Genomic DNA, 23,133 nt, shown 5'->3' with positions numbered 1-23,133 from the left:
TGTTGGTTTGTTTTTGAGACAGGCTCTCTTGTGGCTCAGGCCGGCTTGAACTCCTGATTGCCCCCTTCCACCTCCAAGTGCTGGGACAACTGGCATGTGCCACAGCCCCAGAGTTTTACCTTGACTTCTCACTCATGCTAACTAACTTGTCCATCTAACCCGTTCCCCTGTGCCCACCCCCACTCTCCTGCGTGGGCTCTCACCTGCGGAGGTGAGTAATTCCAGGGCAGGGGGAAGGCCTCACAGTTGTCAGGAGTGGCACAAAGACCCCTGACGAGACCTCTTGCAGAAAGCTGCGGCCTCAGAGGGGAAGGAAACCATGGGTAGAGATTCTAGCCTCCCCAGCTGGACTAAGAAATTCGATAAGCGTGGATTAGGTAAGAGGAAGTGGCTGGGGCTAAGCCGGGCTGGAACTGAACCTCTGGGATAAGATAGCGACACTGTAATTACCACAACACTCTGAGCAGGGGCTAGAGCAGGGCTGCCTCTGCCGTTCAGAACCTCTTGCCCCCGGGGTCCCTGTGTGAAGCGGAGCACTCAAGGGAGGCTGGTGGCCAAGGGCTTCTCCAGGCTGTAATGATTTTTAGGACTTCACCGAAAGGCTCGGAGGCCCCGAGAAGTGTCGCCGCTGAGGACCATATTGCTTCACCTGACCCTCATTTTCATTGGGAGGAAGCATTGAGAAAGATGAGCCGGGTGCTCGGGGGAACTTTGCTTATTCAAAACACTCAGTGCCAGCTGGGGCTTGGCCTGTCCCTGACGCCCATCTCCGGAGTGGACCCACCCTCTGAGGACAGAACCCCTGCTCTGTGGAGGACCCTTTTTCTAGAGAGTCTCTTTGTGTCGTCCCCCCCCTCATCCCAAGGCTCTGTAATGGCATCTTCTACTGTCCAACACCTCACATCCACTCCCTTCCATCCACCCTTCAGGGTCAAATCTAAGTAGACTATCCTTGTAACAGAGGCCCTGGCCTCGGGACTTCTAGACCTCATGGCCCGCCCCTCAGTTCACGGCAGCCCAGAGAAGGAAGCCCAGAATAGGAAGTGCTGAAGCAGAGGGTGGGGAGGGACTCCCAGGAGAGGAGCCCAGCCCCCCGGGGCAGAAACAGCTATTGTAGCCCCCCACTTCAGACAGAGGAGGAGGCTGATTTACAAGGCAGATCGACTGGACCCCTGCCTGAGGCTATGAGTCCTGCGTCCAGCCCGTAGGCTATAAGAGCACCCCAACTTCCGGACCAGGGCTGGGCGGGTGCCATGTGAGCCCAGTCTAGCTTCCCCTCCTGTTCACCCGCCTTCCTTCCCTCCTCCTGTCTGCTGGTGTCTGCCCAACCTCTCCAAAGAGGGACACTTGACATCATGTCTCTGCTCAACCCTGTCCTGTTGCCCCCTAACGTGAAGGCGTATCTGAGTCAAGGAGAGCGCTTCATCAAGTGGGACGATGTGAGTAGGGACAGGCCCTGGGAGTGGCCGGTGCTGGGTAGCTCGGTGCTTGGGCGGGCGGGTTGGTTTATGTCTCCCAGCACCCAGGCGCCTATGTGGCTTGGCTAGGCAGCTGGCACACAGATAGATAAACAAGTCTGGGGTAAGGGTGCTTGTCCCTGGCTGCTGCAAGGAAGCCGGTGCGTCTGGGAATGAGGAGGTGGGCTGCGTGTGTGTGTGTGTGTGTGTGTGTGTGTGTGTGTGTGTAGGGGGGGGCGCAGTATCAGAAAAGGTAATCTCTTTGGACCTGATTTGCCCTTTTTCAAATCCCTGAAGATGACAAAGGATTGTTTCTAGTAATTTCAGTGTTGGCAGGGGAAATGCATACCCCGCCCCCCAGCTGAGATAGGGCAAACAAACAGAAGAGGTCAGCCAGGCCCCCTTCCCAGCACAGACATCCCAAGTTTGCTCTGGCAGGAGACCCATAACCAGCTGGACCACCGCAGTCCACAGAACAAGACGTGTCCTGTCCCCGGGAAGCCACGTTCTCCCTCGAGCTATGACTGTGGGGGCAGGCACCAAAGGGCTGGGGATCCAGCTGAAAACTGGAGGGAGGCTCAAGCTTCTGGGGCCTGGGAAGGAACCTGCTGACTTCTGCTTCCCCTTGGTGGTTCAGCTCAGCTCAGCTGTCTTCTACCTGCCAGCCTGTCTGCAAGGAAGAACAGCATTGCACCCCAGTCCGCGGAGTCTGCTCCTTCCTAGACGGTCTCTGGTCCTTCTGGGCCCTGAAAACACTGCCCTTAACCACAGAATCTCTTGGTCTAGGAAGAATAAAATGAGGATTGTCCTTCAGGGAGGCTAGGACTTAAGAGAGAGGCTATGAGAGCTCTAGACTGGCCTTAGGAAGGCTTGGGGTTTCCAATAGCACATGGCATTCAGGAGGTTACCTACAAGTATTACTTCAGCTCCCTGAATTGGCTTGTCTCGTTTCTCTGGGCAACGAGGGGAGTCTGAGTCTAGACCCTTTGGGGCTATGCTAGGTCAACGCATCTGGCTGCCCAGACTGTGGGGGTGAGGCCCTGGGATGAGATGCTTTCTGTTTTGGTTGGTGTGGCATGGTGCTAGCATGGTGGTGGCATGGAGGTGATGGGCATGGTGGTGGCATGGAGGTGATGATGGGTCACGTCTTAGGAGCCCCTGGAAGGAGAGAAATGACTCACAGTGAAAACTGAAGTGGCTGCTCTCAGTTCCTCTGGGCAGTGTGCATAACCTGAGTGGGCAGTGGGTCACCAGAGGTAGATACGCTGTGTGGCTCTCTCTCCAACCTGTGGTTGACCCATTCACTTCCCCAAGCCAGAGCACTGTGTGATCCCTGGATCCTGACTCGCATGAGCAGGAATGTCCCAAGCCTGGTCACAGGACACGTGATCTATGAGCCAGGTTCTGCTCTTGGGCTGCTTTGGGTCGGGTTAGGGGGTGACAGGGATGTACCCCACTATACTAATAACTGCAGTGCAAAGGATGCAACCAAAGCTGACTCCGTTGAGTCTCCCACAGCCCCTTTAAAACATACTTAGAGGGAAAACCTCTCCTAGCGATGGGAAGAAACTCCGCAGGCTATCAGACATGACCTTCACCCTTGGACAATGGTCGCACGGTCCCCACAAAACCCAGTCCTGTTCCAGAAACAAGTTAGAAGTGAAACTCCAGCCTTGCTTCAGCATTGTGCTTTGCTGTCCTCCCAGGCCTAGGTGAGGGCAGGTGCAGGCTCCCGAGGAAGGGCCGATGGTGGCGTTCTCAGCTATTTCTTTTCTAGGTCCTTCTAAGTGGGGCACAGGGGGGTGTGGCAGTTCATTCTTGAATACGTGCTGTCAACAGCTGGCTTGGAATTTCTAAGTCTGACAGACCTTAAAGCTTATTCTTCCTCTGGTGGTCTTTTTGATGATTTTGGGGGACACCCTCCTCCCTGTCTTGGGGCTCACTTGTTTGAAATCTCCAATGCCTCTATTCAGGGGGTCACTCACAATTACTTCTTCAGCTCCCTGTTACTCCCAGTTTCTTCTTCCTGAAGCATTGGGCCCTTCGCCCATCATCCCTCACCCTTGAGTCCACTTTGGGTCCAGCAAGTCCTCACACTGTTTGCTGTCCCAGCAAGTTCTGAGGATGCAGGCTCATCCCATACAGCCACAACTATGCACTCAGAGGCAGCCCACCTGGCACCTGCTGGATTTCTGAGGCTGAATTCCCCTGGGGAGGAAAAAGCCCAGAGCTCACTACACAGCTTTGCCCAAAATCAGTTTTTTTTTCTCTTTTTTTCTTTTTCTTTATTTCTTTCTTTTTTTTTTTTTTTTTTTTTTTTTTTTTTTTTTTTTTTTTTTTTTTTCTTTTTTTTTTTTTTTTTTTTACAAAACTCCCCCCCCCCCCATGCTCTAATGACCTCTAACATGGGAACCTTTCTTATATCATTTTCTTGGTAGATCCCATATTTGGTCTGGTGTGTCAGCAGCAATAATCATGTCTTGTTGGAAACTTCAGTTGCAATATCTTGTTTACGTATGCAAAGACTATTAAAATAAAAAATGGCCTATACTCTGTGAGGAGAATAGGGATTTCGAAGGCCAGCTCACTCATTCATTCATGTACTTATTCTGCAAACTCCAACCAAGTTCAAGGCTTACTGTCCTGGGGTCCTTGAGCTCACTGGGATTTCCTGGATGTGTTTCTACATCTGGGAACTGGTTCCTGACCACACCCCTCACATATTAATAACACCACATTTCAGGAAAGCCTTTTCTGAAGGGGTGAGGTGTGGGCTGGTCTTTGGAGACAGTTCAGGCTGAGGAGGTTTGAGTACTTCACTTTGGAGGTGGGAGGGAACTTGGTGTCTCTCTGGGTTATTTGGACGGGAGGGGTAGGCTGTGCGCATGGTTGGATGTCAGGGCTTCTGAGGAGCAGATCCGCTGCTTGCTGTGTGTGCAGGGCCTTGACTGTGCAGATGAGAGCCCAGGCTCTCTGCTCTCACTGGCCAAGCTTTCCAGGATGGTAGCAAGGAATCTTGGAGAGAGATTCCGTCTTTTGATGGAGCCATGACCCTTGAGAACATGGAGAGGGAAAGAGGCATTGCTGGGGTCGAGAAAGTATACCACCTCTCCTCCAGCAATTCCATCTCCTGTCCTCAAGGCCTCCCCTGTTAGCTCAGAGAACAAAGGGTAATGTCTTCTAATTTTTAGGAAGGACATGGTCTCTGTCTGAGTCCTTGGCCTGGGCTGGGGAAGTTGGTCTGAGATCTCAGAGCAGAGAGATGACCCTTTCTCTCTGCAGGAAACTTCAATTGCCTCTCCAGTTATCCTCCGTGTGGACCCCAAGGGCTATTACTTATACTGGACATATCAGAGTAAGGTAAGACGCTACTCAACACGGCCCTTAGCTCCAACTGAACCAATGAACTGTGCTAGACCCCTGGTGGTATAGGATGGAGTCGTGGATGCAGAGTAGAGACTGGCCTGGGAGAGAAGCTCCTGGGACTCTCATGGGCCGGGGAGGGAAGCTACAGTCACCTCCCTCCATGACTGCTTGGGCCTGCTCAGTCCTGAGTGTGTATCCCTTGGAGACAGTGGGAAAAGACAAGTCGGCTGAGCTGAAGGGCAATGATGTACCGGTGGCTCCAGGTCACATCAGAGCTCAGCACTCAGAGGACAGGCTCAGCAGCCAGACAGAACAACAGAAGAAGGCCTGGGGGCTTCCAGGATGGAAGACAGGGTGCAGGTTGCAGCTCTTATTCCAGAGAAGGAATGGGCCAAGGAGCGAAGAGGATGCCCATTAATAGAAACTGAGGAGTGGAACGTGAAGGGAGGGGTCCAGGCAGTCTTGGCATCCAGAGAAGGCAGCAGCTGGGGTCGGAAGGGGTGTGGACGCTCTCCCGACTCTGATCATTGTGTCCCCACCGTCTTTGCTCCTACTGGAAACTGGTACCAGGAGATGGAGTTTCTGGACATCACGAGCATCCGAGACACTCGCTTTGGCAAGTTTGCCAAGACGCCCAAGGTAGGTGGGCCCCGAAGCAGCCACCAGTTACAAAGAGCAAGGAACAAGTCTCTGCTGGGGTGGGGATCCCATCTGTGGGACCCGATGACTGGGTCCTGGGCTGCTAGACAGCAAGGATTCTAGCTCAGGCCACGGAAGAGTGGTGTGGCAGCGGCTGCCCAGCTCGCCTGGGTTCTGAGCATGGGAACTGGTCACAGTGAGCCAAGAGGGCAGGAATGGAGGAGGAGGAGCCAATCCCTGCCCCTAAGCATACCAGACTGTCTGGGAAGTGTTTCCTCCACCCCTTGCTCCCCATTGCTTGGTGACTGCTTTGCCTACATTTACCTAAAGCTGGTAAAAAGATTAAAGTGATTGACAGTAGGAATCTTAGGCCCCAGAGTTCGGGGCCTAAGAATCTTCCTTCAAACGAAATTCCCAGGATTCCCAGGTTCCATTGCCTTAGCCAAGCTATGGGCCTCCCCTTCCGATGGCAGTTGCTGGAACCAGAGGCAAGGGGATACTGAGGCCTGTGGTTCCTAGGTTCCAGTGACCTGCAGTTCAAGTGGCTGACAAGGAGATATAGGAAGTCATGTTGGGCAAGACTGAGGGTCAGCATACCTCACGGTACCACCGCTTCTTACAGAGCCAGAAACTCCGGGAGGTCTTCAACATGGACTTTCCAGACAACCACTTCCTGCTGAAAGCACTCACAGTGGTGTCCGGCCCTGACATGGTGGACCTCACCTTCCACAACTTCGTCTCTTACAAGGAGAATGTGGGCAAGGTGCATTGGCAACACCCGGGTAGAGTGTTGGCTCTTGGGGCAGCCTGACCTTCCTGCGAGAGTCATAGGCCTGGGCCGAGCGCCTCAGGGGCGCTTGTGGTCAGGAGCATGACTTCTAGGCTCTGTGTTCTGCAGGACTGGGCCGAGGATATACTGGCTCTCACCAAACACCCCATGACAGCCAATGCTCCCCGAAGCACTTTCCTAGACAAGATGTAAGTACCCCCCACCCCGCCTGAGCTCAAGGGGTTTGCTTGCCAGCCCACACAGCCTGATGGGCTACTTACTGTCCATCCCCTCAGCCTGGTGAAGCTTAAGATGCAGCTCAACCCTGAAGGGAAGATTCCTGTGAAGAAGTGAGTCTCTTGAGTTTCCTCTTAGCTGCCTCCTAGCTCCCCAAGCCTTCCCTCCCTAGGCATGACTCCTCTGCTGCCTGGTCCTTTTCTTTGCTCCCTCAGTTTTTTCCAGATGTTTCCGGCTGATCGCAAACGAGTAGAAGCTGCCCTCAGTGCTTGTCACCTTGCAAAAGGCAAGGTGAGTCGTTCTCCTCGCCCAGTCAACTCTACTAAGTCTCACTCCCACCAGAAAAACAAAAACAAAAACAAAAACATGGCCGGGGATAGCGATGGATGGGGCGAGCCGAAATGACATCACTAGCCCACCAATAGCTCCCAAAGCCAATTAACCCAGAACCTCTGGTTACACTAGGCATAAAGCGTGGGACCAGGGCAAGGGGGTGCAGTGCTGGAGTTGGAGCCTTAAGGCCTGCCCCCAATAGTGCTGGGGCAGTGTTGGGGAGGAAAACAGCAGATGAGGCAAGCCTTCCTATCCTAGCCTTGGGGATGGGCGGCGTGGGACGTTTTCATTGTCGGAGAGCAAGACAGGGTCAGCGGGGACAGGAGACAGGCCATGGGCTCTGACAGTCCCAGGAAGGCACCAGTTCTCCTGGGTGTTAGGGAGAAGAGCAGGGCCAAGGGTGGAAGCTGCCAGGGCACAGACTCCGGCTCGATTGGGAAGCACATTTTCCACTTCTTTTTAATTAAGCAATTAATTTTTAATTACAAGTCAGAAGGAGGGTCACCCCATGAGACGTCTTATGCGATTTACCAAAAAAAGATCTCTCTGGGTAGATACGGCCCACAGCCAAGGTTCAAGCCTGGCTGGGGAGTGGTGTTAGTCCTAAAGCCCTTGTCCAGCTCGGCCAGTGTCCTTGTGTAGTTACAACCCTCACCCCGCGAAACGTTTCTCCTGGTAAGAATCCAGAACAGTAGAAATGAGTAAAACAGACTGCGAGCATCTATCCTTCTGAGCCATGTGAGGAATGCTCCCTTAGGGGCCCAGCTTCTACAGCGCTGGTGACCCCACGTGGCTGCAAGGCCGAGGCAAAGGAGAAGGTGGGCTGGGGTCCTGAGGTGGTCCTTACGGTTTGTCCGCTTGTCTGCTTCGGGTAACACCCAGCCACCTTCTCTCCTGAGCTCCTAACCCTAGCTGCGTCCTCCTTATTGGTCTGTTTCCCTTGTATCCCGAGAGAGGCCACTGACCAGCTTCGGAGGCAGAGCTGGGCTGGGGAGACCCTCACCTCCAGTTAAAACCCAGGTTGATTTCCCAGTGCGATCCCGAGTGGTATTTAAAGTTTGTTTTGTTTTCCGGGGGAACACAGTGAAAAGCACAGGATCCTGCATACTATCCATCTACTTTCTTCTTCTAGTTCTATACATTCTCTCTCTCTCTTTCTTCTTTTATTCCTTAGCTCAGGTTACTCTGGACATTTTACGTAAAGGGACTTATACAGTCTGTGGTCTTGACGTTGGGCTTTATTCACTCAACATAGGGTTTTCAAGATTCATCCACGTGGTAGCATCAGCACTTCATTTTTTTTAATATTGCAGTATCATAGTCTATGTTGACAGATTCTTGGCTTCTCTCCACTTTTTGACTGTTATGAATAATGCCTCTATAAGCTATTTGTCATGATTCTGCTTTCAGCCTTCTTGGATATATACATTCAGGTGAAATTGGTGACTATATTTACCATTTTTGAGGGACGGACAAACTCTTATCTAGAGGGGCTGCATCATTTGACTCTCCCACTAGCATGGCAGAAGGGTTTCAATGTTCCTGCTCCCCACCAGCACCACTACTGCCCGCCTTTTGCTGATGCTATCCTAATGGGAATGAAATTGTGATTTTAAATTGTATTGACTTAATAACCAATAATGTGTGAGCATCTTTTCATGTACTTATTGATTGTTTCTACATCTCCTTTGCAGACACATCAATTCAAATTCATTGTCTATCTCTCATTTGAATTTTTTTTTTTTTGTGTGTGTGTGTGTGTGTGTGTGTATGTGTGTGTGTGTGTGTGTGAGTTTGTACATGTGTGGAGACTGAGGTCAATGTCAGATGTCCCTCTAAATCACTCTCCATCTTACTTTTTAAAGGTTTGTTTATCTTTTAAATTATGTGTCTGTGTCTGTGTGAGGATATATGCCTGGGAGTGTAGGTGCCCGCAGGGGCCAGAGGCATCAGATCTCCCTAGAGTTGGATTTCAGGCATCTGGAGCTGTCTGGTGTGGGTGCCTGGAATCGAACTCAGGTCCTCTGTAAGATCAATATTGGCCCTTATCCACTGAGCTGTCTCTCCAACTTCCATCTTATTTTTTGAAGAGCATTCATTGACCCTGGAGCTCATGTTTGGCTGGCTGGCAATGAGCTTCAGGGATCTGTCCACTCCCGACCCTGGGGCCACAAACACACACAGCACTGAGATCAGCATTTATGTGGGGGCTGGAATCTGAACTCGGGTCCTCATGCTCGCTCAGCAGGGGCTTGAACAGCCAAGCCATGCCCTATCCTTTGGGTTATCTTTTGGTTGTTGAATTACCACTTAACAGACAATTCATTTGTAAATATTATCTCATTCTGTGGATTATCTATCCTTCTCTCTCTCTTCCTCCTTCCCCCCCTCCCTTCCTTTATTCCTTAGCTCAGGTTACCCTTCAGTTTCTTGATGGTGTCCTTATAAGCATACATACTTTAGATTTTGATGAAGTCTGATTTTTATCTCTTTGTGTATGTGTGTCTCTTTTGTTTTTTCCAAATTATTTGTGTTTTGTTTGTGTGTTTGCTCGTTTGTTTGTTTGTTTGGGGTGTGTGTGTGTGTGTGTGTGTGTGTGTTACTCTGTTACTGTTGAACTGTTTTTTTTCTCTCTCCAAACCTCTGAGCCAGGTTTTACCTCTCATATTTCAGGGCTCTGCTGTCAGGTGCATAGTTGTTCACATTCAAACAGTTTCTTTGGATAATTTGTTCTTCACTTAGAAGGAACAAAAGAAATGAGAGTCCAGTACTCAGGCCGGAAAGCAGCGCCCCTTACTTCTGACATTTTCCCCTCTTTAAGCTCATGCTGTCCCAATCCTGTTCCAGCTACAGAACTAGCTACTATCCAAAATCCTCGTCAAAGCAAGCCCGCTAGCGGGTGCTGCAGTGTGCCCACGTGCCTGTCTGCCTTAAGGACTCTCTCTGGTCAGGCCACCTTCCCCAGAGCTGCGGACAGGTTGTGCTGAGTCTTAGCTCAGAGCAGAGAGAAAGGGTAACAAGGTGATGGTTCTTCCAGAACGATGCCATCAATCCTGAGGACTTCCCAGAGTCTGTGTACAAGAGCTTCCTCATGAATCTCTGTCCTCGGCCAGAAATTGACGAGATCTTCACTTCTTAGTGAGTTCCTCGGGCTGGGCATGGAGTGGTTGGTGGTAAGGAAGGCAGTTCCTTCCTTCCACCCAGCCTTTTGGGAATCACAAGGTTGTACAAGAGAAGAGGGCAGTCCAAACCTTCAGGTTCACAGACTGCATCTGTGCGCCCCCCTCCCCCGGCCTGCAGCCATGCTAAAGCTAAACCCTACATGACCAAGGAGCACCTGACCAAATTCATCAATCAGAAGCAGCGAGACTCTCGGCTCAACTCCCTGCTGTTCCCGCCAGCCCGGCCCGAGCAGGTGCAGACGCTCATCGACAAGTACGAACCCAGCGGCATCAATGTGCAGAGGGGTGAGAACCGCGGAGCCCCGCGTCCTGTCCGTCCGTCCCGTAGTCTCGTCCCTCCCTGGGAGCCGAGGTGCAGCCATGACCTGCCTGCGATCTGCTGTCTCTCGCAGGCCAGCTGTCACCAGAGGGCATGGTCTGGTTTCTCTGCGGACCAGAGAACAGTGCGCTAGCCCACAATAACCTGCTGCTCCACCACGACATGACCCAGCCGCTGAATCACTACTTCATCAACTCCTCACACAACACCTACCTGACAGGTGGGTCCCGGAAACCCCGTGGCCGTCCGTCCGCTCCTGGGCCCCGGATTCTCTGTAGGTGCTTCTCAGCGACTGCGTGCCCTGCTCACAGGACAGGCTATGAGGTTGTGAGGGGACGAGCCTGGCTGTGAGTGACACCTCCCACTTCTCTCCACCGGCCCAGCCGGCCAGTTTTCAGGCCTTTCCTCGGCTGAGATGTACCGCCAGGTGCTTCTGTCTGGCTGCCGTTGTGTGGAGTTGGACTGTTGGAAGGGGAAGCCCCCCGACGAGGAGCCCATTATCACCCATGGCTTCACCATGACCACCGATATCTTGTTCAAGGTGGGTCTTGGGGTATGGAGACTGATTACCGTGCTCACCAGAAAGGGGCTGAGGAGAGGCTTTCTGAAGTTGTGGGAGTGAAGCTGTAGGGGAGAAATTTCTGGAATGCCTCAAGCTGCTTCGAGGCTGCTGTGGCTATCTAGTTTCACGCCTATGCTGAAGCTAAGTAGTGGGGAGGGCCACCGCAGGGAGGGGCCCCTTGGGGAGGGGCTACCCTCTTTACAGAGTTCCTTTCTCCTCTAGGAAGCAATCGAAGCCATTGCAGAAAGTGCCTTCAAGACCTCCCCCTATCCTGTCATCTTGTCATTTGAAAACCACGTGGACTCGTGTGTATCCAGGACTACCCAGCCTCCTTCTCCACCTGCACCCCAGCCTCTGGCCTGAACCCCACTCACACACACACGCACTGCCCCTGGCCTCTAGTCCTTCATTGAGGTCTCTGGTCTCAATACAGCCTCCCTGGGACCTCAGCTTCTCCTTCCTGTGTTCCTACCTCCCCCACTTCCCCGACCTCTGATCTGGGCCATCAGGGCACAAAAGATGGGCAGGAGAATTGGTGCTAAGCAATTAACCCCTTCCTTTTCTTTTGTTCGCTGCTACCAGACCCCGCCAACAGGCTAAGATGGCCGAGTACTGCAGGACTATGTTTGGAGAAACCCTGCTCACAGAACCCCTGGAAAAATTCCCTGTGAGTGCAGTCTTGTGGGGCATCTAGACCTGGGGAAAGGTGGAACCAGGTTAGAAGGGCAGAGACACTTGAGTTCCTTTGGTTGGTTTGTGAGTCTGGGCTCCTGTCACCTACCACGTGTCAGAGAGTATGCTAGAATTAGGGGTCTCCTAGTGATGGAATTTATCTGTAATCCCAGCACTTGAGAGGCTGAGGCAGGAAGACCTCAAGTTTCATGCCAACCAGAGCTGCATAGTGAGACCCCATCTAAAACGACCAAGCAAACAAACAAGCAAAACCAAAACAAACCTAAATTCCACAGTTGCCGTCCCAGGTTTCTGACCCTCTTCATGAGGAGATGGACAAGCATCCAGGCCAATTACAGCCAGCGGTTGCTATGGGAAACAATGCTCGGGAGTTAGAGGCTCAGGGAAGGCTTCCTGGAGGGATGCGGTGGTTAAGGTGAAATCTGGAAGATGACAAAGACTCAGTGAGCACGGGAAAAGCACCTTCTAGTCAGAAGGAACAGGTGAAAGAGACATTACTGCCCAGGATCAGGTAATTTCGGTCAAGTGGGAATTCAAGACACAAGGAGCAATGGCGGGAAGTGAGGCAACAGACGTAGGCCCACACCAGAGGGGCACAGCTTGGGGTAGGGAGCACACACCGCAGAAGAAGCAGTGGTGCCCACCTTTCCCCTTTCTGCAGCTGAAACCTGGCATCCCTCTGCCCAGCCCGGAGGACCTCCGGGGCAAGATCCTCATTAAGAATAAGAAGAACCAGTTTTCTGGGCCAGCATCCCCCTGCTCCCCTGGTGGGCAAAAACCTGGTGGGGAGGCCGAGGGCAGCTGCCCATCTAGCGTCCCCACTGAGGAGGACACAGGTGAGCGAGGAACAAGAATGGGATGGGGTTGGGGGAGAGTCAGTGCTGACCAAACTCTGCGTGGCAGTGTGGACTGCGGAGGACCGGACTGAGGTGGAGGAGGAGGAGGTGGAGGAGGTGGAGGAGGAGGAAGAGGAGGAGTCAGGGAACCTGGATGAAGAAGAGATAAAGAAGATGCAGTCGGATGAGGTGTGTGGGGACAGTCCCTCTGCTGTCTCCATCCTGGTACCGTCTGGGTGGGCGTGGACTACAGTCTGGGCTCTGTCCTGTTCCTTTCTTCACTCTCCCATTCAATCTCTAGGGTACAGCAGGCTTGGAGGTGACCGCTTATGAGGAAATGTCCAGCCTTGTCAATTACATCCAGCCTACCAAGTTCATCTCCTTCGAGTTCTCTGCACGTATGTATGTTCGCAGAGGGAGGTGGGGGAAGAGAAGGCAGGCTGGGCTCAGGAGAAAGCCGCCCTCATTCAAGAGTGGCCTGGTGAGCGGGATGAGAGGGAGGGAGACCTGTCCCCTCCTCGCACTAAGGTCCTTGTCTATAAATACTCAGTCGAGGAGTCAGGCAAACGACTTGTTTAAGTGGCAGTGGCTCCCAGCACTGGACTGGAGAACTTGGCAGCAAATGGAATGTTCTGGAGTGTGTCAGTGACAGGCAGGTCGTTATGACAGGCCACCTCATCCAGGCCTGTCTGGGGCTTCTGGAGTTTCCTAAAGTTTTTGCAGCTCCCTGGCCTGAATTATATTAAGTGCTGCCCCCAGTCTAGGAGCCCTGGTCCTGGAGGTAAGAGTTCCTGGGAGATCATGCCTTTAACTCTAGCACTGGTGAGGAAGAGAGTGGGCGTCTGAAATAGGAACTACAGAGTGAGTTTCAGAACAGCCAGGACTCTACATAGAGAGAAACCTTGTCCAAAGAGAAGGGGGGGGGGTTCCAGGAGGGGGTGGAAGCTTACTTACCCCATTGGATCCTTCCTGCTATTTGCCCTGATCTTTTCAGGGTGCACTCAAGTGCGTTCCCCACTCTCTGTGTGTCTCCCCAACATGAGCAGTGCAGTCCCTTTCTGAACACTCTTGCGCAGTTGATCTCTGCAACACTGACCGACAATACCTGACCTCACAACCTGTTCTGCTACCTGGGCACGCCCAGAATGTGCTTTGGAGGGCATGGGGTACTGCCCTTAGCATACTGCCGTCCCTCTGTGCACTAGCTAATTTCTTACACATTTCATTCCCTGTAAATGTCACTGCCTGGGATCCTGGAGGCTTCACCAGCCAGAGTCCCCTCGTCGGGGGCTTGCAGGAAGGCCTGGAGTCCTTCTGATGAAAATGGCCTTGGCCAGCACTTATACTCAATAACAAACAGCGTACGACTTTGTGTGTCCCACGGGCATGTGCATGGACTCTTTCACTATACACCCCAGCTATTCTTTCACTAGGCGTATGTACCACATGTTCCTGGTACCCCGGACTCATATGTCCCTCACACCCTCCGTGTCCATCCATGGCACATAGGCCTCACTCTTTAGGACCGTGGTGCAGGCTCTCTCCCTCTGCATGTCCACTTTGAAGTCCCTTTGCCCCAGCACACATATTCCTCTCAAGTCTGACTATTAAAACCCGAGACCGCAACAGAATCCTGGATTGGAGGCATTGCTCTCTGGAGGAAGGTGCCACAAAAGGAGGGCAGGGCTGAGACAGAGGGCAGCCTGATGTGGAGTACCGAATCTCCCTTTCTCCCTTGCTCAGAGAAGAATAGAAGTTACGTCATCTCCTCCTTCACGGAGCTCAAGGCCTACGAGCTGCTCTCTAAGGCCTCCATGCAGTTTGTGGAGTATCCTTGAGGCTTCACTAGCCAAGGCCCCCGGTGGGATGGGGCTTGGGAGGAGGGCCCGGGGTCCTGCTGGTGCAAGCGGCCTTGGCCAGATCCTATACTCAGCAACAGCTACAATAAACGCCAGATGAGCCGAGTGTACCCCAAGGGCACACGCATGGACTCTTCCAACTACATGCCCCAGATGTTCTGGAATGCTGGCTGCCAGATGGTTGCCCTCAATTTCCAAACAATGGGTAAGAACCCTCCCCTGGGCCCTGCCTAGCCCGTCTTTACCCCTCCCTGGGGGATCTTTGGTGCACAGTAGCTATTTGTGTAGGCTCTGGGAGCATGTCTTGGTGTGTGAACCCTTTGGGGAGGGGAGCATTTCCTCATGCCTGTTCAGCTGTTCATATATCAGAACACACATAAGACACCAAGGCTGGCCTGGGTTCTGGCTGCTCTGTTTGGTTGTGTTTTTGGAAACACCTGTACCAGCCATCCCAGATCCACCGTGAGTTTGCGGCCCAGCCATACCACTGTTCCTTGCTGACTCGAGGCTGAGGACCTTTCCTGAGAGGCTAGACACCCCAAGGACCTGGGATGGGGCATGAGAAACTCTCGCCCTCATGATCTACCCAAATCTCCCCATCCCCAAGGCAAGAGAGGCTTGAAAGTATTGAAAAGAGACTGAGGATGGATTTAGGCGCCGTCACGCTCACTGCATCCTCTCACACCCCCAGACCTGCCAATGCAGCAGAACATGGCACTGTTTGAGTTCAACGGGCAGAGTGGATACCTCCTGAAGCATGAGTTCATGCGCAGGCTGGACAAGCAGTTCAACCCCTTCTCGGTGGACCGCATTGACGTGGTGGTAGCCACCACCCTCTCCATCACGGCAAGGCCCAGGGCCGACAAGTGGCTGGGAGGGCTGGGCTCTTGAGAAGGAAGGCCGAGAAGTCCACCCCTCCGCCCCAACCCCCCTTCCCTGATATCCTGAAGACTTCAGCCCCAGCCAGTTCGTGCAGTAGCAAGTTGCCTTGGAAACTGCCTCCTCCTCAGCACAGGAGTCTGCCTCTTAGTCCCCATGGAAACCAAGGGGAAGGGCTGAGGCTCCGGTGGGGGAGGGGAGAGGGACTAGTCCATGCTGGGCAGCGGGAGCCCAGGCTCCAGTTGTTGCTCCCTTCTTGTCGGAGGAGAAATGTGGGTGACCCGCCTCTCCCCTGAGTGCCGGAAGCACCCAGGTCCTTAGAGCTTGGCTGTAAATCTTGAGCCACACAGCCTCTATTTGATGGCTAGTGTTGAAAGGGATTTTCTTAATACCCATGATAGATACTTAGCCCTGTGGAGACAAAGGCCCTAGGGGCTTAGGAACCAGCCTAAGTGGGATATCTAATGCTGCCCCCCCCCACCCCCCGTCCTCACCCTTAGGTGATCTCTGGGCAGTTCCTGTCAGAACGCAGTGTTCGCACCTATGTGGAAGTGGAACTCTTCGGCCTCCCAGGGGACCCCAAGAGGCGCTATCGCACCAAGCTGTCACCTACGACCAACTCCATCAATCCTGTCTGGAAAGAGGAGCCCTTTGTCTTTGAGAAGGTGCTAGGGATGGGGCTGGCATTGGGGTCTGTCCCTGCTTCTTGACCTCTGCTTACAGATAAGGGGGAACAAAGGGAGAGGGGTTCCTAGACCTACCACTTCCTCCCTCTGCCCCTCATCTATTACTTTCTGACTTCCAGAGGTCCCAAACCGAAGTTCATTAGGGGTGTGTGTGTGTGTGTGTGTGTGTGTGTGTGTGTGTGTGTGTGTAGGGGAGAGTGTGTACACATTAGGATTAGGGATGGAAACACGAACTCCCTGCTCAGGGTCAGGGGATGGTGGAATTCTTTTGTCTCCTTGGACACTGGTTGGAAAGCTGCCAAGGGCCGTTTGCATGGGACTCACTGTCCTGGGCGCACATCTAGCCCTTTTCCCCATGTGAGCCTGGCACAAACTGTAAGATGCTTGTATGTGCCATAGGGCATGCCTTCTGCCTAGCCTCACCAAATCTGGTAAGTCTGCTGGGCTCTTACTCTGGCATGGAGACTTCTGGAGACAGGGGAGGGGCAGCGTGGCTCCCCCATGTCCACTCTTCAGCCTTTCCTGTGCTAACCTCCCTCCAGATCTTGATGCCTGAGCTGGCCTCCCTCAGGATCGCTGTGATGGAAGAAGGCAACAAATTTCTTGGGCACCGAATCATCCCCATCAACGCCTTACATTCTGGTAAGGAGCGGAGCGGGCTTCTTAACCACCTGCAGAGAGCCCGAGACCAGCATCCTGCCTGGAGGTGGGGGAACTTCGGACAGGGTCTTTGAGGCCTCACCAGCTTATCTAAGGAATGGGACAGGAATAGACTTTCTCCGGGAGCCTGACCTGTGGGAACTCTGCCCACCGAACAGAATGCCCGTGATTTTCTGGACTCGCTGTTACAGATTCCCGAGCAGCTGGCATCCATGGGTACTCGGGATGTGTGAGAGGAGCTGGGGAGATGGCTCAGCGGGCAGAGACACTTGCCGCTAAGCCCGATGATCTGAGTTTGACCCTGGGCCCCACATGGTGGAAGGAGAGAACATGTCCCCACAAGCTGTCCTCGACCCCTGCATGCACACGTACACGCCTGCTCACACGAAGCAAATACATAAAAATGTAATAAGAATGTGGGAGGAGCTTAAAACACAGTCTCGTAACAAACACATGAGGCAGATAGATGAGGAGAGACTTGGAGAGTTAACCTAACCTGCCCAAAGTCATCTAGTAAGGAAGCAGAGCATTGGACTGAAGACCCTGGCCGGTGACTCTAAAGGCAGACATCTGAAGTGCTGTGTGTGTGCCGACCTGGGCAGGAATGGGCTCTGGCTTACTGTGTCCATCTGCCTCATCGTGTTCAACAGGGTACCACCACTTGTGCCTGCGCAGTGAGAGCAACATGCCTCTTACCATGCCCGCCCTCTTTGTCTTCCTGGAGATGAAGGACTATGTACCCGACACATGGGCAGGTAGGAGACCTGAGGCGTGCCAGGGGCCCCAGACTGCCCGTTCCCTTTCCTTCACTGAGCCAGTACCTGAAGTGGAACCAGAAAAGGGTGGTAGGTGGACCCTTCCAGGCCCAACTTCACACATACCAGGCTGGTCACGTCTTGTGCTTCCCAGATCTTACGGTGGCACTCGCCAACCCCATCAAGTACTTCAATGCCCATGATAAGAAGTCTATGAAGCTCAAGGAGGTGACAGGAAGTCTGCCTGAGGTCGGTGTCACCTGGACTACTGCCCAAAACCTCCAAGGGCTGTGGAATGAGTGGGGAGGGGCAGAGTTCCCTGCTCGGGGAAAAGGGGTGTTAGAGCCACCTTTCTTAACGGGCTGTCCTCACACAGAAGCCCTTCTCATCCGGGATTCCTATTGCCAGCCAGTCCAATGGAGCATCAGTCCCGGCAGGCAACGGGTCAACAGGTAGGTCGTCCTGGGCCCACCTGCCTAGTGTATAGCTCTCCACCTCTCCCACCACACCCACAGTCCCCCAAAGACTAACATTTTCATCTGGGGAGGGAAGATCTGGGTCTGAAGCCTCAGCACGAGAAAGGGTGAGTTGCAGAGGGTTCAAACTGCCACCCTGCAGAGAACCAAACTGAGGTGCCTCCAAGGCACCTGGCAGTCCAGTCCTGTGCTCTTACAGCACCTGGGGCCAAGGCCAAGGAGGAAGCGAGGAAAGAAGTGGCAGATAAGGTCTGCTGAGCCCTGTGGTCTGGGGACAGGATCTGGGGAGAGGGCCTGGAACTATGGGGAGCCAGCAGGGCAGGAAAGGCGCTCTGGGTCTGGACGGCTTGACGCCTTAGCCATGCCTCTTCAGAGCCACAGACCACCAGCTTGGAGGAGCTGCAGGAGCTGAAGGGCGTGGTGAAGCTGCAGCGGAGACACGAGAAGGAGCTTCGCGAGTTGGAGCGGCGTGGAGCCAGGCGCTGGGAAGAGCTGCTGCAGCGTGGCACCGCACAGCTGGCAGAACTCGGGGCTCCAGCGGCGGGCTGCAAGCCTCGCCCGGGGAAGGGCTCCCGCAAGAAGAGGTAAAGGAGTCAGCGGTGTCCTGCACCCCCCACCCGCACCCCCGAGTGTTGGCGCCGGGCTCAGGGCCTGTCCCCACGTGGCTTCCTCCGCAGGACCCTGCCCTGTGAGGAGACGGTCGGGGTGGCGCCTAGCGAGCTGCCCGAGGGTGCAGACCCGCGCGTGCAGGAGCTGAAGAGCAGGCTGGAGCAGGAGCTGAAGCAGCAGGGCCAGGAGCAGTACCTCTCTGTCCTCAAGCGCAAGGAGCAGCACGTGACCGAGGTCTGGGACAGGGCCGCCGCCAATCCCACCCCTCCTGCGCGGCCAAAGGCTGCTGGCTAAGCCCGCCCTTCCTCCTTCGCAGCACATCGCCAAGATGATGGAGCTGGCCAGAGAGAGACAGGCTGCTGAACTCAAGACCTTCAAGGAGACCTCAGAAACGTGAGAGGGCCTCCCTTGTCTGCCTGTTCCTACCTCCGGGCAAAGGCCGCAGCTCACAGAGTGTCTCCTTCTCCTTGCCTCCCGTCAGGGACACCAAAGAGATGAAGAAAAGACTGGAGGCCAAGAGGCTGGAACGGATCCAAGCCATGACCAAAGTCACCACAGACAAGGTGGCCCAGGAGAGGTAAACCCTGAAGGGGAGGCCCAGCTGAGCAGGCCCTACTCCAGCTGGAAGAGGGTCTCCCCACAAGGGATCCTAACTCGCCTCCCACAGCTCTTGGCCCTAACCAGTTACTCGGTCCCACGGCTGTATCTCTCCGAGTCTTCCTTGAGCAAAACACAGTTGCCAACCCTGCTTAAGCAGAGAGGAGAAATGGAGGGAAACTATGGAGAGAGAGAGAGAGAGAGAGAGAGAGAGAGAGAGAGAGGGAGGGAGGGAGGGAGGGAGGGAGGGAGGGAGGGAGGGAGGGGAGAAACCTGGGGCTGGCAGCCTGTCCACCTAGAGGTCTGTGCTCCCCACCTGGGCCCACCCTGGCTGCCTTTATGTCAGTGTGTTTTAGTGAGGAAGCAGGTAGGCCCCAGGGCTCCCAGAGCCCCTTCTCTATCTTCCAAGTTGGTCTCTCTGCTCATTGCTGCTTCAACAAGTTCTTATTTGTGGAGCCCTTAGGACTCTGCTCCCCCACCCCACCCCCACCGCCAAGTCCCTTTGTAAAACCCCAGTTATATCTACAGGCTCAAGAGAGAGATCAACAACTCCCACATCCAGGAAGTGGTACAGGCTGTCAAGCAGGTATGCGGGGCTGTGTCCTTCCCAGACACTCTCTAGACAGGCAGGCGTGCATGCGTGGGTGTGTGGATGTCCTTCCTTTCAGCCCTTACGGCACGCTGTCCAGAAGTGCCCATATATGCGGCCGGCCGGGAGTGGAAGGAAGTACTTGGGCCGGTGTGAAGGGAACTGTCTGGGAAACATGAGTTAGCCGGTCATGGAAGAAGGGGATGGGACGGGGTGGGTGAGGAAGGCTCCCCGCGGTGCCATGGAATGGAAAGGGGAAGGGAAGAAGCCCCACCGAGAATGGCCCTAAAGCTCCTTCCCTGGGCCTTGCTGACCACAGCAGCAGGCCTGGCACCTGCTGTGGCCTGGCCTTGTATCAGGCAGGACGCCTGCCCGCGTGCTTCCTGTGAGCTGTCACATGGAATCCTTCCCAGTCCCTTGAGCCAAGTCCTGTTACCTCATCTTACAAATTGCAGAAGAACTGCCCAGAGGTTAAGGAATTGGCCCCAAGTCTCACTGCTGGCTGGCTGAGATGAGAGTGGGATCCCAAGCTAGCCTGCCCTGTTCAGATTCTCGGCCTCTCGCCCCTCCCCCAGATGACCGAGACCCTGGAGAGGCACCAGGAGAAGCTGGAAGGGAAGCAGACCGCCTGCCTGGAGCAGATCCGGGAGCTGGAGAAGCAGGTGAGAAGATCTCTGGCCCCAGTGGAGCCAAATGAGCTGGAGTGTGGGAAGGGGACCAACCCCCGCAACTCTGGGCAAGAGGTCAGGGAAGGGGACCATCGCATCCGACCAGGGGTCATAGGCAGGGTCTCATGGTGTCCCGAGGCACTTTCAAATGAGACATCTCTGTAGATTTCTTTGCTTGACCTTTCTCCTGGGAGGTTCTCTGATGGGCTTCACTGCCCCCATCTACTCCAGTCTCCTGGGAGCTCTGACTGGACTGGGCATCTTAGTTTTCCATAGTCCAGAGCTGGAGGGGGGTGGGCAGGGCTCCTTCCTAACCCAGGTAGTGACCCCCCTCTGTCCCCACAGTTCCAGGAGAAGGCGCTGGCTGAGTATGAGGCCAGGATGAAGGGCCTGGAGACCGAAGTGAAGGAATCAGTGAAGGCTTGCTTCAAGGCCTGCTTCCCGTCTGAAACAGAGGACAGGCCTGAGGGGGCCTGCGAGGCCTCCAAAGAGTCGTGTCCACAGGAACCACTCATGAACAAAGCAGACACCCAGGAGAGCCGCCTCTGACGCCACCATCCTCACTCAGGCATCTTAGCAAGGACAGTCACACCCTTCTCTGGAACGTGGTTCTGTTCCCTAGAGGAAAAGAACCCTACTACTCGGGGGCTGTGGGAGCCTGTGTCTCCCTGGATGCTCCAGGAAAAGGCAGGAAGAAGAGACCACCAGGGTGAAGGACCCACTTGGAACCCACGTCTTTTCCTAAGCTGGCTTCTTCTGTCATCGAAGGCAAAGGAGTACGGACCAAGAGAGTGGAAATTGGGTTCTGGTCTTCCCTCTGCCTTGGCTAACTAACAGCTCTTCACCTGGAGCTCCCTTTCCTGGGGGCCTGCCTTTGCTCCCCAGAACCTTTATGCTTGTACGTGTGGCCCCAGCAGAACCAATTCCAAGCCCTCCTGCCTTGATGTAGGGGCTTCTAGGCCACACCTCAGGCCTGCCTTGAGTACAGAGCGTTGTTGCCATCTCCTTAAGGCAGACCCTGGAACTGCCCCAAAGCTCTCTGGGGATGGTGACTTCCAGAATATGGCAGCAAAAGGCCCCTGCCCTCACCTCCTGCCTGTGGGGACGGGCGGCTGCGTGGACAAGATTCCTTGACTGCTCCAACACTGGAGTGGTGAGGGGGGACTGTAGCTTCTCGGGTTCACCCTTTTTTCTGGGTCTCGGTCTGGCACTTCCTATCAGGCACCCACCCCTATCGAGTGGGTTGCTTGAGGAAGGAGTTCGTCATCATTTTCTTTCCTGGATTTAGGTGGTTTATTTATTTTCTTCCCATGCCTACCAAAGAACCCTTACCTGGAATTTCCTGCCTTAGGCTGGCCTCTGTTCTCTGGTTAGGAGAAGACAGGAGAGGAGTGGAATGTCTCTGAAAGGAAGCTGCTTGTATGGGGATGGGGTGGGTCCCCTGGGGAGTCGTCTGGGGCTCTCTGTAACATGGCCCTGCCTCTGGCCTTGAACAGGGGCTGCTTCCCCATCTGCTGGTCCTGATGCCGGAACCACTGGAGGATGATGTCATTCCCCTTCTCCACTCCCACACAGATGGGGCCCTTCCTTGTCTCCACCCTCAGGGCTGGAGCAAAAGACTCCAGTACAAAAGTGCACCCCACCCTCTTAGGAACTCCCAAACCTTAGGTTATCTGGGCCTCTTTTAGGAAGACCTGCAGTGACCACATGATCGGGGACCCGCCGCTGCTGTGGTTGATTGCTGCTCTTGCTGGAGGCAGGCCTTGTGGGCAGCCATTCACCACACCTACAGCTCTGTCCCAAATCCCAAATGTGGCTAGCAGGGTGGGGTGATTCTGGGAAGAGGTTGTTTTCTTATGGGAGAGTTACAACAGATGCCATTAACTATGAGCACCTGTGCCTTTGGAAAATGAACAGAGACACCCTCCCCTGTACCTCTCAGGGCCTGACCTCAGGGGTCCCTACCGGTCCCTGACCACAGGGTAAAGCTAAGGCCTATTCAGTCATACAACTAAAGCCTAGCATCTGTCAGCCAGCCTCCCGTCCTACCCCACTGGGTACCACCGAGGAGGGACATCTACACCCCAGAGCAATGCTCTGACCTCGACCCATTGCCAGAAGTCCTATTTTCCCCTTTCCTCCCACCTCCTGGGGCTAGAACTCTGTAGCGATGAGGATCCAGACTGAGGGGACCTCAGTGAGCCAGGTACATCGGCATCCATCAGAGTCAGCACAGCGCACTGGGCAATAGCCACGATCAATACCCATGAACCCACAGGGCAAGGAGAAGCTGCTTTCACATCTCCTCTTGCCAGGCCAGGATTGAACGGAGCAGCCCAGGAGCGGGAAGGGGGTGTGACCCTCCCTCCTGAAGGGGCCTCTGAACGGCTTCTTAAGCAGTCCTGATATTCAACTTGCCTGCTTTCAGTCTGATGCCAAAAGGGCTGATCTCCCCCTGGGCAAATGCTGTCTCTAGGCCCCAGAGAGACATTAATCTCTGACCACTGGGGAAGGACAGAGGAAGAGTTGATGCTCTCCCTGGGGCACTGGGCACGGGGCACTGGACAGGTGAAAGACACCTGGGTCCCCTGCCTGTTGTGCGCCAGGGCCAGGGCCAGGACCAGGCTCCCGTTTCACTCATGATTTCCATTTACCTTCCGCATGGGGAAGGGTCCTCACCCCTTCGCAGTCCCGCGGCTGACTCAGTAGCAGATCCTCTGCTGACTCACCCCACCTCCCCAGCTCCCTGCAGCTCCCAGGCACGTGCCACTAGACTCAACCCCGAGGAGCGAGCTGGTGCAATGTGACAGGCTGAGGGGGCTGGTGACACTTGAGGAGGGAAGGAGGGGGCGGGGAAGGGCAGTTACAGACAGATTTGCAGTCGGAGGCACCTCTGGGAGGAAGCCCTTGTGCCAGCCTGGGGCCTGCAGGAGGGGAAGCTGGGCAGGTGGGAGGGGAGGAG

At 54.4% G+C, this 23,133-nt stretch overlaps 1 protein-coding gene across 1 annotated transcript; it reads left to right on the top strand.

Annotated features, from left to right (window-relative positions):
* Positions 1–1,042: 1,042 nt before the first annotated feature.
* On the top strand, positions 1,043–21,509 carry Plcb2 (phospholipase C beta 2). Its single transcript, XM_028888082.2, has 31 exons — positions 1,043–1,439; positions 4,740–4,817; positions 5,394–5,462; positions 6,085–6,225; positions 6,361–6,440; positions 6,528–6,581; positions 6,684–6,759; positions 9,839–9,939; positions 10,102–10,268; positions 10,376–10,522; positions 10,686–10,843; positions 11,087–11,169; positions 11,447–11,531; positions 12,219–12,393; positions 12,461–12,582; positions 12,695–12,791; positions 14,137–14,221; positions 14,333–14,457; positions 14,944–15,098; positions 15,632–15,796; positions 16,360–16,459; positions 17,128–17,232; positions 17,387–17,481; positions 17,609–17,684; positions 18,082–18,292; positions 18,386–18,551; positions 18,634–18,710; positions 18,799–18,894; positions 19,443–19,500; positions 20,079–20,165; positions 20,517–21,509. Exons 1-31 carry the CDS (start codon positions 1,356–1,358, stop codon positions 20,718–20,720), a joined length of 3,522 nt encoding a protein of 1,173 aa, XP_028743915.1. The 5' UTR covers positions 1,043–1,355; the 3' UTR covers positions 20,721–21,509.
* The last annotated feature ends 1,624 nt before the right edge of the window (positions 21,510–23,133 follow it).

This window comes from Peromyscus leucopus, chromosome 4 (genome assembly GCF_004664715.2).
Source record: "Peromyscus leucopus breed LL Stock chromosome 4, UCI_PerLeu_2.1, whole genome shotgun sequence".
NCBI classification, from domain to species: Eukaryota; Metazoa; Chordata; class Mammalia; order Rodentia; family Cricetidae; genus Peromyscus; species Peromyscus leucopus.
The sequence above is the reverse complement of the archived record's forward strand: the minus strand, read 5'-3'. Positions and strand labels throughout refer to the sequence as shown.

Bases quoted from the DNA above. Each gene is read 5' to 3' on its own strand.
- Plcb2 (XM_028888082.2), top strand. From the start codon at position 1,356: ATGTCTCTGCTCAACCCTGTCCTGTTGCCCCCTAACGTGAAGGCGTAT. The intron at 6,441-6,527 runs GTAAGTACCCCC...CCATCCCCTCAG, and splicing joins AGCACTTTCCTAGACAAGAT to CCTGGTGAAGCTTAAGATGC. The intron at 6,760-9,838 runs GTGAGTCGTTCT...TGGTTCTTCCAG, and splicing joins GTCACCTTGCAAAAGGCAAG to AACGATGCCATCAATCCTGA.